The sequence below is a fragment of the Erpetoichthys calabaricus genome, chromosome 10 (assembly GCF_900747795.2).
Source record: "Erpetoichthys calabaricus chromosome 10, fErpCal1.3, whole genome shotgun sequence".
In the NCBI taxonomy this organism is placed as follows: domain Eukaryota; kingdom Metazoa; phylum Chordata; class Cladistia; order Polypteriformes; family Polypteridae; genus Erpetoichthys; species Erpetoichthys calabaricus.
The window spans coordinates 159,508,208-159,522,503 of NC_041403.2; the positions used below are offsets into that span (position 1 = coordinate 159,508,208).

Consider the following 14,296-nt stretch of genomic DNA (forward strand, 5'->3'; position numbering starts at 1 on the left):
CCATATTGCCGATTGGCAGTTATAGGAAAGTGTAACCATTTTTATTCTGTAGTTTTTTTTTTTTTTTTTTTTCCTCAATGGTCAGGCAGTACAATTTCTGCTAGTACTGTAGATATATTTTACTGTCATTCTTGCAGGGCCTGTGTAAACTTGAAGTACAGTATTTGTGTCACAATCACAGCATTTAGGAGTATGGGAACTGGTGCATTAAGACTGTTTGCTGTCTCTTGCTTCAGTGAAACGGTGCTTAGGTTGTGAGGAATGGAAGTACTTATTTGTATAGTAATCTGAAAATGATATATTAGTAGTCAGAGCAAAAATGACACCTTTTAAAGGTTATTGTTGTTTCCTAAGATGACAAATCAGACTTGCATTAGTACCATAGAATCTCCTGATCCAAAATTCTGTTTGGGAGTGGCTTCCTCAAATCTTTTTTTTTCTCCTCCCTTTCCTTTTCTCAACCACAGTGCTTAATCTTTATAAATCATACGTCCTGTAGGGATGTTTATTGGCCAGGGTGTCCTAGCTACTAGTGTTGATACCAGAAACCACAGGGTGATCTGAGAAGGCACCCAAATGGCTACAATCAAGCTAGCTGGGATAGAAGACCTGTTTAGTGAGATGTTGCTTGGAAAAGCTGATGATGCAGTTGCCTGTGCAGTAAAGTGAGCTCTACGCGATTAGTTAGATGCTTATCATTTTTGTTTTGGTAAGCTGGAACAAGTGTAGGTAGGTGGGTTTTGGGAAAATTGAACAATTAGGAAATGTTTAAATAAAGGATGGCACTATTCCAGCTGTCCAAGATGCAGCTGTTCAGCATTTAATCCATTATTGATTGGCCAATATAGACATAATGTTAGTAGTCAAGACTGACTGAGTGTAGCACTTAGTTTATTAAAAAGGTACTAGCCGACGCCTGCCGTAGCATACGGCGATGTAAGAATAGGAACGGAAAACGGTGAGAAAGAATTCAGAAATCAAGAAGAAATAAATACTTCTTGAAAGACGCAGTGTGCATGTAGAATTTCCGGCCAAGCAGGATTACATGTGAAAGTGATAAATAAATCGGGCTTTCCGAATTTACATACTATGGTCATGGCATCCTGATAGTTTTGTTGCATGTATCTTGAACTTCCTGGAAATGTGGACGGTAATATGATCATTTTGCCTACACATACGTTATTTTCAGCGTTTTCTTGCAGTGCTTCTGATTGTTCCACGCGCAGATCTTGTTGATGTAATCTGAGATAGTATTAACATACGCATCTACGATGTACTGTTGGAATAGTTTGCCACTGGAGTGCAAAATACTAAATGTATTCCTCATTGCTAATCTGTACGCGTAAAATTGGCAGAGTAAGCCTTATTTGCTTGGCGGTTCTTTTACTGGGAACATGTTGTAAATCTTTGTGCCAGCCAATGTCTCCGTAAGGGAATAAAAGTGGGTAAACCATAGGATCGCAATTCATATTGAGCGTGGAAATCTGTTTACAGGAGTTGCCTATGGGATAGATGCAAATGTCCCTTTCTGCAGGCGTTTCGCCATCTTCTCCGACGAAAATCGCAGCAACATCGGTGTGACATGTCGGGGCATTGTATCATCGTAAATCCTGCCTAGGGTTTTCCTTGAAAACCATTTGTACAGATGGTGTTGGATTGGACTGAGCGATTTTCATGCATGTGTTTGTATGATTTAGCGAAGGGGTTGATGGTTCTGAGCATGGAATCTAGCTGGAGAAGTACATTTTCGTTGCATGCAGAGTTTGCTTTATTTTGTAAGCGTACTTCAGTAGCTTGCGCGGTGTCAAAAACCTACAACTGTCCATATCCTGGAGAGGTAGAAGTGTTAGCGTATAGTGGAGAGATTTGGTGATAAATTTTCCAGTGTATTTTAAAACAGGATGGTCCGTCTCCAGGAAGTCGAGTTATCTGTGCAGCCATGGAAGCAAATGCTAGAGAAGAGTTTTATTCTTGAAAGTGTTCACGATAATTTTTAGCTTCTGATGTTTGCTGTGTAAGAAGCTGTTGTAAAGACACAGGTGGCTCCCGCAAAGGTGGTAAAGCAACTTTACTGTTGTGGCAGCACCTTGAGTACTTGTTGGATGCACAGTAATCCCTCCTCCATCGCGGGGGTTGCGTTCCAGAGCCACCCACGAAATAAGAAAATCCATGAAGTAGAAACCATATGTTTATATGGTTATTTTTATATTGTCATGCTTGGGTCACAGATTTGCGCAGAAACACAGGAGGTTGTAGAGAGACAGGAACGTTATTCAAACACTGCAAACAAACATTTGTCTCTTTTTTCAAAAGTTTAAACTGTGCTCCATGACAAGACAGAGATGACAGTTCCGTCTCACAATTAAAAGAATGCAAACATATCTTCCTCTTCAAAGGAGTGTGTGTCAGGAGCAGTGACTGTCACAGAGATAGCCCTATTGATTTGTTTGCTTTTCTCTCTGTTTGGCTTTTAAGTATGCGAAGCACCGCGGCACAAAGCTGTTGAAGGCGGCAGCTCACACCCCCTCCGTCAGGAGCAGACAAAGAGAGAGAGAGAGAGACAGAGTTTGTTTTTCAAGCACAAATCAATACGTGCCCTTCGAGCTTTTAAGTATGCGAAGCACTGTGCAGCATGTCGTTTCAGGAAGCAGCTGCACAAAAGATAGCAACGTGAAGATAATCTTTCAGCATTTTTAGACGAGCGTCCGTATCGTCTAGGTTTGCGAACAGCCCCCCTGCTCACACCCCCTACGTCAGGATCACAGAAAGTCAGCGCGAGAGAGAGAGAGAGAAAGTAAGCTGGGTAGCTTCTCAGCCATCTGCCAATAGCGTCCCTTGTATGAAATCAACTGGGCAAACCAACTGAGGAAGCATGTACCAGAAATTAAAAGACCCATTGTCCGCAGAAACCCGCGAAGCAGCGAAAAATCCGCGATATATATTTAAGTATCCTTACATATAAAATCCGCGATGGAGTGAAGCCGCGAAAGGCGAAGAGCGATATAGCGAGGGATTACTGTATTACGTTGAGCAGGCCAGTATAGTGCATGACATGGAAGAGGACAAATAGGAATCAAGAAATGCCGTGTCGGCTGCGCGTGGGTGGGACTGGTTTTGAAGTGGAAGCAGGACGAACCAGAAGAGAAATATATATGAGAGTACAGTCCATACTAAGCTTCAAAAATGTATTCATCCTGTTTGTTTACTCAATTTGTGATTATTTGCCTATTCTGAAACTGTTTGACTATTTGCGTTTCTGATTGGCTTTGACTAAAATGAATGTAATTTTAAATGTTCAACAAATTAGAATTAAAAAGACTAATGTGAAAATTTAATGAGCTTTTTTTTCTGTTGAAGTGTATTTGCAAAGAAAAAGCTGCATAATCGAATAATGTCCAGGTCACCTTTAAATGAATACAAGCTCTTCAAATGAAGCTTTCTTTGAAGCCATAAATCCATTCCTTGGGACTCTTAATTGAGTCACATTGAACCTCTTCACTAACACAGTCCTCATTTACTTAATACTCCTCTCCTATTAAAGGCAACTCCTACTTAAGATGGGAAGTAAAGGAAAGCTGAATGCTTGTTCAGAAGTACTTGAAGTTAGTAAACTGCAACATTCATTTGGAAGGCAAAACCAAAAACTCTGGCCTCTTCCTACAGTGCCTTTTTTTTTCCACAATCCAGTGGGTTCATGTATGTATGAAAGAGGCCCTACTTATTTATCTCATCAAATCAGCAAAATATCCACATAACAGAGGACTAAATATAAGTAGTTAATACTTTTTTTTTTTTTTTTTTTTTTTTTTTATCTCCAGCCAGTCATTCTGTGTGTCACTACTAAACTTCATTTTTTGTTTTGTTAACATGCACAGAGCTAGTGATGTTTGAAGTGTTGCGTTGTACACTACATGTGAGCACTGAAAGTGCTTAAACTTTTGTGTGTACAGTGATCCCTTGCTATATCGCGCTTCGCCTTTCGCGGCTTCATTCTATCGCGGATTTTATATGTAAGCATATTTAAATATATATCGCGGATTTCTGAGGACAATGGGTCTTTTAATTTCTGGTACATGCTTCCTCAGTTGGTTTGCCCAGTTGATTTCATACAACGGATGCTATTGGCAGATGGCTGAGAAGCTACCCAACTTACTTTTTTCTCTCTCTTGCGCTGACTTTCTCTGATCCTGACGTAGGGGGTGTGAGCAGGGGGGCTGTTCGCACACATAGACGATACGGACACTCGTCTAAAAATGCTGAAAGATTATCTTCACGTTGCTACCTTCTGTGCAGCTGCTTAGTGAAGCGACATGCTGCACGGTGCTTCGCATACTTAAAAGCTCGAAGGGCACATATTGATTTTTGACTGTTTGTTTCACTCTCTCTCTCTCTCTCTCCCTGCTCCTGACGGAGGGAGTGTGAGCTGCCGCCTTCAACAGCTTTGTACCGGTGGTGCTTCGCATACTTAAAAGCCAAACAGCCCTATTGATTTGTTTGCTTTCCTCTCTCTCCTGATGCGCACTCCTTTGAAGAGGAAGATATGTTTGCATTCTTTTAATTGTGAGACAGAACTGTCATCTGTCTTGTCATGGAGCACAGTTTAAACTTTTGAAAAAGAGACAAATGTTTGTTTGCAATGTTTGTATAACGTTCCTGTCTCTCTACAACCTCCTGTGTTTCTGCGCAAATCTGTGACCCAAGCATGACAATATAAAAATAACCATATAAACATATGGTTTCTACTTCCCGGATTTTCTTATTTCGCGGGTGGCTCTGGAACGCAACCCCCGCGATGGAGGAGGGATAACTGTATTTGGCATTATGCTCTAACAGAAAAAAATCTGTGTTTCACTCAGGTTTAAATGATAAAACAATTATTAGCACATGGTATTGTAATTTGACATTAACCCTGTTCATTGCGAGGCACGCATTCTTTGAAAAACAGGTTTATTTTATACCCAATTGCATGCCCACAGATGTTCCTCCAAAAGTGATGATGAAGGGCGAAAAAAGCATTGAAACATTTGAAGCTTTACTTTTAATGCTGACTTAACACAATTTCAATACATGCACATAATGACTGCTCTTTGCTGTAAAGTCCTGTAACTCCTTCAAAATTGACATTGCCCTATCGGTTGCCTCACTGGCCAGCTTCCTTATCACTCTTACATCCTGTTTGGAGGGACTGCCTGATCCAAGGAGGGTCCTAGTTGTACCAAACACTTTTCCACTTCTTAATTATGGACTTTACTATGCTCCTAGGGATTAATAAAGCTTTAGAAACCTTTCTATGTCCGTCTCTTGACTTGTCCACAACTTTATGCCTAAGATCTACTGAAAGTGCCTTGCTACCCATAGTCAATTGTTTCCTTTTTGTTACACTACCAAGCACTGAAATGTTCCAGGAATAGCTGTTTTTATGCTAAACTAATCACTGTGGTCACAGTCGATCACAAGTGGAAGCCAATTAACCTTGCAGTGCAATAGAGTAGATTATTACTTATACCTGAATAAGTTTACAAGTATTGTTTGGGTTGGGGGGAGGTGGTGATCCTATATCAGTCTTGGTGATTCTTGTTGGTTTTTTTTTTTCTGAACTTTTGGTATTATATCTTACACTGGGAAGTTTATAGGTTGCATCAAGTAAATAAAGCTGAATACATGACTCTGTATCGTGCCGAAAGCCTGTAATGTACAGGATAAGCAGGAAGCGTGTCGGGGCAGTTATCTGTGGAACCACTGTACTACTTTTGACCATGTGTGATATATGTAGTTTTATTAAGCCTCTCAAACTGCTGTCAGAAAGTTAAGTAGTCCAGTATGCAGGACAATGATGGAATCAACCATCACTGACAGTAGCTTTTCCCTGGGCAGTATGGTATTGAGTTCACTAAAGAATTAAAAAAAAAAAAAAACAATCTTCACCATGCTACCCTGTTTCTCCAGATGAGAGTAGACTATTCAGCAGATAGATGACAGTATTATACACCCCTATGTGGTCCTGACATGCAAATTGCAGAGGGTCCAAAGATGGTGAGCAGCATGCCCTGGGCAACACTCTATCATCATCATTACATGCAAAAATTTCAGGCGTTCAAATGATATAGTTATCAAATATGACTCCTTTCTCCTCCCCACCCTTTCTCTCCTCTCTTTCTCTCTCTGTTTTTTTTTTAATCTCTATGCTTAAATTTTGAATTAATAAGGCGCTTCCATCATTTAAGTAAAATACGAAAAGATAAATACAAGTTAAATCTTTATATAAATTTACTACTGTTTATATTAAATATAATACATTAAGATTTATACTTATAAATATTTTGAGAATTGTTTTCAGAGCTCAGCATACAGTCTCAGATTTGCTTAATTCATTTAAGGGTCACATGAGGGTATGCCTATCCTGGTAAAATTAAGTACAAGATGTATTCCAGATCTGAATGGTACAGCAGGGTATTTTAGGGCACATTTTTGCACAAAGCCATACTTAAACTGGGCCACTTTAGCCATATATCAGTAAATTTGAAAAGACAATTCTGTTGTGAAATTACCTTTAAATTATTGGTTTAGATGACAGTGCTAGTCCCTAATATGTGTTTGTTATTCTTTGTTAAAATATTTTAAAAAGTACAAATTCCATTTTTTTTAATAATAATTTGTTAAATAATATGGTCTACAATGTACATTTCTTGACAGTTTATAGTCAAAGGTGTAGCCATAATTTGCAATGGCATTTTGGGTAGTAGATGTTGTATTTTGTTATTGGCAAAAGGTTGCTGCTGCGTTGACTTTTAAGGGAAATGGGTGAGATAATTAAGAGTGTTGAATCTCTACAAGAGAGCCCATCACGAGAATGAAATCTATTAACACAGAAAATGGCAAATGTAGGATCTTGTATTGTATACTACAACAATGTTGTTTTTGCTAAATTTCCTAAAGTAAATTTTTTCTTGTGCTTTTTTTTTTTTTTTTTTCCCTCATAGGGGTGTAAAACTACCTTGCTTTTAAAAAGTGAAAGTAATGGTTAATTTAAAGGGTCTTTAGAGATTTAATCTGGGACTTTTGTCCCTTTCTCTGCAGTTCCAGCTCCTTTTAATGAAAACAAAATAACTGTAGACCTTCACTACATTTTCCTAGTTATTTCATTAGCTGATTTGGAACAGTAAACTCTTGAGCACTGATGACCTGTAGTACTTGTTTGATGTATGCATGTGAAACACTAAGTAATTCTTTAACACAGATATTGTCTGTAAAGATTTTGATGCACCATTAAAGCACCTAAGTTTGTCTGTTATCTTCTCTCTAATATTTTGGGTGTTTTTGTAATGTACTTTAGGTTATTTTTTTTTAATTGTATAATGCAAACCTAAAGGTGATACGCTATTCTGAAATTTCTTTTTTGTCAATGCAGCATCCTGACCATCAGTGAGCACAAAGATGCCATCGGGTTCAGTTAGCAGTGGTACCACACGTAAATTTAAACCGAGCAAGTACATCCCTGTGTCTGCAGCAACAACCTTCCTTGTGGGATCCACTTCTCTGTTCTTCGTTTTCACGTGAGCATTTACTGTCTTTTTTTTTTTTTTTTTTTTTCCCCTATCCAAAGATGTTCATACATTTTGTTATAATGACTATATGATGCATCAGAGCATTATAGCCAGCAGTTTAATCGGTTTAAGCTGTTGTGTCACTTCTATAAGCCACAGGCAATATGCTTTGAACATTCCTTTTTTTTCTAAAAGGAAGTCCCGTATTTCAGTGACTAGAGTGGTTTGCTGTTGTGCTTTGTTTATTTGCAGTTTAATATTGTGCATCTTTGAAAAACAGCATTTTTGCTATAACAATACCGAGTGTGATATGCCACAAAAGGAATAATGTAGAGTTTGTGTGTGACTTTATACTGTTTTTTGGAGACAATCTTGTTTCTGTCAACTTTCACTGTGTGTATAAAAAGACTTTTTCCCACCTATGGTTTTGTAGTTTATAGCAAGACTAAAATTTCACCACTGAAAAAGTTGTAACATTAAGGTGTATTGTATGCTAATCAAATGGGGACCCTTTGCTGTGCATGTGATTGTGTTCATTTGTCTTGTCTAAAATGTGTTGGCTGGACAGTGACTCTTGTCTTCTTCCAACTATGTGATATCTTGTAAAATGTTGGGTGTAGCTTTCCTATAATGCAATACTTTTATATTTGGAGAAAGTACAAAAACAGGTACAGGCTTGACCTGTGTATCTCCGTAACAGGTTTGCTTGCTTTGCTGCATTCTCTTGTTTACTATGTGTCAGTGTTGTTAAATGGGGTGTTTGGTGCTGTCTTTTTTTAATCTTGTACGGTTTTACTTTAAATGACAAAGTAACCAGTTTTCTAAATTTTAAAATAATTATTAAAATTACTCCCCTTTTCCTAGTATTAGGGTGTTGTACCGTGTTAGCCATTATGAATGTAGAGGAAAGTCAAGCAAAATGATGCCTTTAAAGATTGCATATTGTAATCTTTTTAGTTGGCCAATAAAAGGGGTCATTTTGCTTGACTTTTCTCCCCTTTTCCTATAAGTTATGTGACAGCCTAAAAAAGGCAAGAGACATTAACAATTTTGAAGATGAAATACTGGACAGTTTTTTTTGTGGTTCAGTCCCTCATTTCCTATTAAATCACATATCCACATATGTGAAAAACGGGAATTATGTTGTCAATATGTTTTAAATGGACAGTGTCAGGATTTGTTTATTATGAATGCCTTTGTCAAATATATATATTATGGGACAATTTCTTTAGTTTACCTCAGTTGAAATGTTGTGGTGTTGGAAAAAAGCCCAGAGGTATTACAGTCTCGTTTTTATTTAAATTATTTAGCTCTTCTTTCCATTTCCCAGCCTAGAGAAATGTGCATATTTTACAAATGCATTCAAAAGTAAATGGAACATTGAAATCCACAAACTCCTTTCTGAGTAGAACAGAGACTTGGCAGTTTGCACATACAATGTACAGTATATACAGTATGTAGCCCTTTGTAAAAAGTAACATTTGTCAAAATATGTGGAGTAAAATATGCACAATTTTGATTTTTGGAAATATTCATTACATCTTGTGGGATTAAACATGTATAGGAGACAAAGGTTCTAAAATGGCATATTTAGGAGTTTTATTTTTTATTTTTTTTTTATTTATTTCAAAGGTGTAATTATTTAACCCTTGGGGGGAAAAAATAGACTAAGTATAGGCAAGTATCAGATTAAGTTAATTCCATAGCTTCGGATCACCACATATAACCCAAAATTTTCTGTTAAAGAGTACTTCGATTTTTAAGCATTGATTTACATTCTTTGCTTACAAGTTAAGCAAACTAGTTTTGACACGGGTGAATACATAGCATCCATTTTTTATGCTGAGGCATATAGAACAGTATTTGACACGTAATCATATAGTATTTTCATTAACACTTGTCAATGAATTGTACATTTAGAGGTGGCCATTTAGCTGACTGGTTGAGCCCATTGCTTAATATTCTTAGCGTTCTAAGTAAATATCTCTGCAATGGGGGCTCATAGAGTATAGCAGCTGGAAGAGAGAGGACTTGACGATTGTTTCATGAGTTAATAGATTTTCGTGCTGCTGTTCGTTTTCCACCAGGCTGAGGAACGGTAATTTAATCAAACCTGTGTGATGTTTAGGGTCAGCATACTGTAAATACACTGGGTTTGGAAAGGATACACACCTCTTTTTGCAGACTTCACTACACTGTAGATTTAATTTTACATAGATAAGTGTGTCTACTTTCAATAGCCCATAATGACAAAGTGAAAATTATTTTCAGAATGATTTGGAAATATATGAATGAGAGATTTCAGTATATTTTTAATGTAAATTTTCAGACTCTTAATTCAGTACTTTTGTAGAAGCTCCTCGAAGCTGGAATTGCTACCAGTGTCTTTTTGGCCAAGCCTCTACAATCTTTGTACACTTGGGTTTGGGCAGTTTATCCAGTTCTTCCTGGCAGATCCTGTCAAGTACTAATAAATTGGATGGTAAGTGTATGTAAACTGCCATCTTTAGGTCTCACCACACCTGTTTTTTGGGGTTAAAGTCTGGTGCTTTGGCTGGCTCACTTTGTCTTGCTGAAAGGTCAAACACCCCAATCTAAGGTCGTAAGAGCTCTCGAGCATGTTCCCAAACCAACCCTCCAAGGATCTCTTTGTATTCGGATGTGTTGTATCTTCCCTCAATTCTGACAATTCTCCTTATCCCAGCATTACCAGAGCATGTTGCTGCCACCACCGTGCTTCACTGTGTGGATGGTATTAGGCAGGTGATGAGCATTGCAAGGTCTTTCTCAGACATAGTAGTTGGAGTTCTGCCCATAGAATTCAATTTGTGTCTCATCAGAGTAGAGAATATTTTTCCTCATGCTCTCAAAGTCCTTTAAATGCTGTTTGGTAAACTTCAAGCAAGTTGTCAAATGCACCTGGTTGATGGAGTGTTGCTGACTAAGAATGGTCGTCCTTTCAACAGGTTCTGCCCTCTCAGCAGAGGACTTCTGAAGCTCTGTTAGAGGGACCACTGGATTCTTGGTCACCTCCCTGACTGAGGCCTCACTTGCCTGGTTACTGTGTTTGGCCTGACAGCCAACACTAGAAAGAGCCCTGGTGATTCCAAACTTCCTACATCTCAAATTACTGAGGCTAGTGTTCCTGGGAATATTTAAGGCTTTAGAAATGATTTTACACCCTTGTCCTTTGATTAAATCAGTACAATAGTGTACATAAAGTGAAGGGGAATGAATACTTTATGAATCCACTATTCCTGTGTGTTAAACTCAGTATAAATTGTAGATAGATCTTTATTGTTATTGTCACTTTTACAAAGGAACAACGAAATTGAAGGTGCAGTTGATCTCAGTGTGAGACATAAGAGTTAAAAAGACAAGAAGAGAGAAAATAATAACAAACCGAATAGTAATAAAAGTACTTTACAAAATGCTGTATATAAATTGCACTTGTTATCACTTGTTATGTATACAAATTGCACTGGTTAAATGTACAAATTGCACTGGTTGACTTAAGGTCTATATTGCACATTGGGAGAATGATATTGAGCAGTTTTAATTCGGGCCATGATTGCTTTTGATTAAAAGCTGTTTTTAAGCTGGTTTGTCCTGGTTTTCATTGCTCTGTATCTCTTGCCCTATGGCAAAAGCTGGAACAGGCAATGACCGGGATGTGATGAATCCTGTGAAATGTCTATTGCTTTTTTGCAGCATCGGGAGGTGTAGATTTGTTCCAGAATAGGGAGGGTACAACCAATTGTTCCCTCTGCTGTCCTGACGACCCAGTGGAGCGCTTTCCTTTCTGAGGAAGTGCAGCTACCGTACCACACACACAGTCCGTATGTAAGCACACTCTCGATGGAACAGTGATAAAAGGCAAGGAGCAGATTTTTGGGGACATGGTTCTTTCTGAGGATTCCCAGAAAATAGTCTCTGCTGCGCCTTCTTCAGCAGCTCCTTAGTGTTGGCACTGCAGGTCAGGTCATCCTCCAGCTCAATGCCCAGAAACCTGAACACCTGGACCCTCTCCACACAGGCCCCGCCAATAATGAGTGGCAGGATGTCAGTTTTGTTTTTCTAAAGTCCTCCTTCGCGTTTGTGGTGATGAGGAGCAGGTTATTGACTCTGTACCACTCTGACAGCCGCTCCACCTTGTTTTGTGATTTTTAAAGTTATAATTATTTTATAGAAACTATTTTTTCTGTAAAGTAAAACAGCAGCATTGTGCATTTTTCCACTTTCAGCCAAATTAAGACTCTTAGATATAAAATCGGGTTTTGAACATCTGCAGGAGCAAAACTCCATTATAAAATGTGACTTGTTTGTATTTAATGAGGATTTGTTCCTGAACTTGTTCTGCATGATTTAATTATCCCTAAATTGTTAGGTAATCTATTTTAAGTATCATCTAGTGTAACATCCTACAAGGATTGTTTTTTTAATTTCTCCAGTGCCTTCAATCCTATCCAGCCATCCATGTTAAGATGTAAACTCAGATGTGCAGGAAGAAGAGCCTATGGTACCCTGGATAATGGTCTATCTTTCAGGTAGCGGGCTGTTTGTGAGACTCCAGAACTGTGTTTCTAATAAAAGATGTGAGCAACACTGGAGCACCACAAGGAACAGTTCTGTCTCCTTTTCTCTTTACGTTGTATACCTCAGGCTCTAACTATATCCCACCAGGTCATGTTCTAGAAATTCTAAAGTGATTCAGAAGATACAGTGGGGCAAAAAAGTATTTAGTCAGCCACCAATTGTGCAAGTTCTCCCACTTAAAAAGATGAGAGAGGCCTGTAATTTTCATCATAGGTATACCTCAACTATGAGAGACAAAATGAGAAAAAAAATCCAGAAAATCACATTGTCTGATTTTTGAAGAATTTATGTGCAAATTATGGTGGGGAAAAAAAGAATTTGGTCAATAACAAAAGTTCATCTCAGTACTTTGTTATATACCCTTTGTTGGCAATGACAGAGGTCAAACGTTTTCTGTAAGTCTTCACAAGGTTTTCACACACTGTTTTTGGTATTTTGGCCCATTCCTCCATGCAGATCTCCTCTAGAGCAGTGATGTTTTGGGGCTGTCTCTGGGCAACACGGACTTTCAACTCCCTCCAAAGATTTTCTATGGGGTTGAGATCTGGAGACTGGCTAGGGCACCTTACGAAGCCACTCCTTCATTACCCGGGCGGTGTGTTTGGGATCATTGTCATGCTGAAAGACCCAGCCACGTTTCATTTTCAATGCCCTTGCTGATGGAAGGAGGTTTTCACTCAAAATCTGACGATACATGGCCCCATTCATTCTTTCCTTTACACGGATTAGTCGTCCTGGTCCCTTTGCAGAAAAACAGCCCCAAAGCATGATGTTTCCACCCCCATGCTTTACAGTAGGTATGGTGTTCTTTGGATGCAACTCAGCATTCTTTCTCCTCCAAACACGACGAGTAGAGTTTTTTTTCATCTGACCATATGACATTCTCCCAATCCTCTTCTGGATCATCCAAATGCTCTCCAGCAAACTTCAGACGGGCCTGCACATGTACTGGCTTAAGCAGGGGGACACGTCTGGCACTGCAGGATTTGAGTCCCTGGTGGTGTAGTGTTACTGATGGTAGCCTTTGTTACTTTGGTCCCAGCTCACTGCAGGTCATTCTCTAGGTCCCCCCCGTGTTGTTCTGGGACTTTTGCTCACCGTTCTTGTGATCATTTTGACCCCATGGGGTGAGATCTTGCGTGGAGCCCCAGATCGAGGGAGATTATCAGTGGTCTTGTATGTCTTCCATTTTCTAATAATTGCTCCCATAGTTGATTTCTTCACACCAAGCTGCTTACCTATTGCAGATTCAGTCTTCCCAGCCTGGTGCAGGTCTACAATTTTGTTTCTGGTGTCCTTTGACAGCTCTTTGGTCTTAGCCATAGTGGAGTTTGGAGTGTGACTGTTTCAGGTTGTGGACAGGTGTCTTTTATATTGATAACGAGTTCAAACAGGTGCCATTAATACAGGTAACGAGTGGAGGACAGAGGAGCCTCTTGCAGAAGTAGTTACAGGTCTGTGAGAGCCAGAAATCTTGCTTGTTTGTAGGTGACCAAATACTTATTTTCTACCATAATTTGCAAATAAATTCTTTAAAAATCAGACAATGTGATTTTCTGGATTTTTTTTTCTCATTTTGTCTCTCATAGTTGAGGTATACCTATGATGAAAATTACAGGCCTCTCTCATCTTTTTAAGTGGGACAACTTGCACAATTGATGGCTGACTAAATACTTTTTTGCCCCACTGTATGTGAGATGAGATAGAGGTTAAATGCAGAAAGAATTGTCTGCCTCTTAACATCTGCAAAACCAAGGACTATTGCTGCGCGAGAAACTGTCTAGTCACTATTCAAGGAGTGGATGTACACTGCTACAAGTACTTGGGAGTCCACATTAATGACAGGATGGACTGGTTTCATAACACTGAGAATCTAGAAAAGAAACTGCGGTCTCCTAAGAAAAAGTCTGCTTTGCCCTTTTATTATGTGGGTAGCGACATCCCTTATACAGTATGTTCAACAGCTCTGTGATGGCCAGTTCAATTTTCTGCTTTTTAATGTCTTGGGCTAATAACGTCCGTTCAAGTTAGGCTCTCTGAATCAACAAGCTTGCCAGTCCTGTCCACTTAATTCTTCCAAAACAAAATCAAGTCTAATTTTGAAGGCCTCTAAAGTCCTTCTGTCTACCACTCTACTTAGAAACTTCCAAGTGTCT

At 38.9% G+C, this 14,296-nt stretch overlaps 1 protein-coding gene across 4 annotated transcripts in view; it reads left to right on the forward strand.

Annotated features, from left to right (window-relative positions):
- Positions 1-14,296, forward strand: part of zdhhc5a (zinc finger DHHC-type palmitoyltransferase 5a) — a 62,420-nt gene that overhangs the window by 4,668 nt on the left and 43,456 nt on the right. For all 4 annotated transcript variants that reach the window (XM_028812247.2, XM_051932552.1, XM_051932550.1 and 1 more), the window contains exon 2: positions 7,409-7,553. In XM_028812247.2, the coding sequence (XP_028668080.1) occupies positions 7,435-7,553 (119 nt within the window). In that variant the 5' untranslated portion in view covers positions 7,409-7,434. The remainder of the gene's footprint in view (positions 1-7,408; positions 7,554-14,296) is intronic.